The 1,342-nt window shown below is 61.9% G+C and overlaps 1 protein-coding gene across 1 annotated transcript in view; it reads left to right on the top strand.

Annotated features, from left to right (window-relative positions):
* TNS1 (tensin 1) overlaps positions 1–1,342 on the top strand; it is a 110,435-nt gene that overhangs the window by 4,768 nt on the left and 104,325 nt on the right. Inside the window, exon 2 of the mRNA XM_004701785.2 lies at positions 792–841. Within this exon, the coding sequence (XP_004701842.2) occupies positions 792–841 (50 nt within the window). The remainder of the gene's footprint in view (positions 1–791; positions 842–1,342) is intronic.

Genomic DNA, 1,342 nt, shown 5'->3' with positions numbered 1-1,342 from the left:
GCTGGAGGCCCGAGAGGCTGCCCCGGGGGATCCAGCATCCAGTGTGCAGTTGGAGAGTCCTGGCCTGAGCTTGCCCCGCTGGCATGGCAGCCTGCAGCCCTGGGGCCTGGTGGCACAGAGGCCCTGAGGACTTCTGTTGGGTCACTTTTCCCTAATTGTGTCTGCGTTGTCAGCTCTGCCAATGGCAGGGCTGAGAGGGAAGACAGGCCAAGAGCGGAGCCTCCGTGGGAGCCACTCTTGCTGGCTGCAGCAGCCCTGCCTTGGGCCCGTGTTCCACGCCTGCCCGTCTCTTCCCTCCCAGACGTCTGATGGCACCACTTGGCATTGCTTCCTTAAAGGGGAGGGAGGGTAGGACAGTGGTGGTAGGCACACACGGATTCAGATGGGGCAGAGGTGCACCGGCCTTCTCGCCTTCCTCCTCTTCCATGGTCCCGGTGTCTGCTATGTGGGCTACTGTTTTGCTGGGCCTGGGCCTTGAGGTGAATGCGGGTCGGCAGCTGTTGATTGAGCGAGTCCTTGGTGTAGATGATTGTCTAGCTCAGGTGGGGTTCGTTCTAGGCACCGGGGGCAGGAAGGACCGTCCCTTGGGGTCCATCCACCCGCATGCAGGCGTGCCCCAGCAGCTCTGACACGGTTTTGGGTCTGGGTGACTGTGGTGCTGGGATCTGAGGGTCCCTGGGATGGAATGCTGGCCGAGAAGGGAGACTAGGAGGCGGACAGCTCTTGGCCATGCCCGCCACACCACCCTGACTGCCCCTCCATAATGCCTCCTGTCCCCTCTCTCTTTCCAGGGCTCCGACAGAATCACTCCGAGCGTCCAGCCCCGTCCCCTGCCTGTCAGGTATGCTTGGCCTGCCTCAGGGAGGGAAGGCTTTGGGGGTGGGGTGTCGCTGCGGGTGTGTCCTTAAGCTTTGTCTCTGGATCCCAGAGACTGCAGTGGTAACCTCCCAGTAGGGAGCAGGGGGGACCCAGAGCGCCTCAGTGCCAGTAGGCACCCCGAGGGCCCTTGGGAATCACAGGCTCCCGGTTCTCCCACTAACCTAAGCTTTGAGCTGGACTTTGTGTTTACCTGCGTTTACCTGCGCGAACTCATTTCGCTCCAACAACGCCACAAGGCAAATCTGTAATTCCCACTCAGTCCAGGAAGCAGGGCCGGTCCAGGGAGGTAGGGTGACCTGTTCAAGGCCGCACAACCACCAGGAGGCAGCGGGATGGCTTGAATCCAGCTCTGGCTGACAACGCTGCCAGCCAGGCTGGAGGCCACTTCCCTCAGCAGACAGGTTTCCGATGGTGGAGGGCCCTTCCCAGAAGGAACGCTGCCCGTCTGGGCTGGAGAAGAGGG

The sequence above is a fragment of the Echinops telfairi genome, unplaced genomic scaffold (assembly GCF_000313985.2).
Source record: "Echinops telfairi isolate 266 unplaced genomic scaffold, ASM31398v2 ScPeMD7_3;HRSCAF=10, whole genome shotgun sequence".
Taxonomy (NCBI): Eukaryota; Metazoa; Chordata; class Mammalia; order Afrosoricida; family Tenrecidae; genus Echinops; species Echinops telfairi.
Note: the sequence above shows the minus strand (reverse complement) of the source record. Positions and strands in the feature narration are given on the sequence as shown.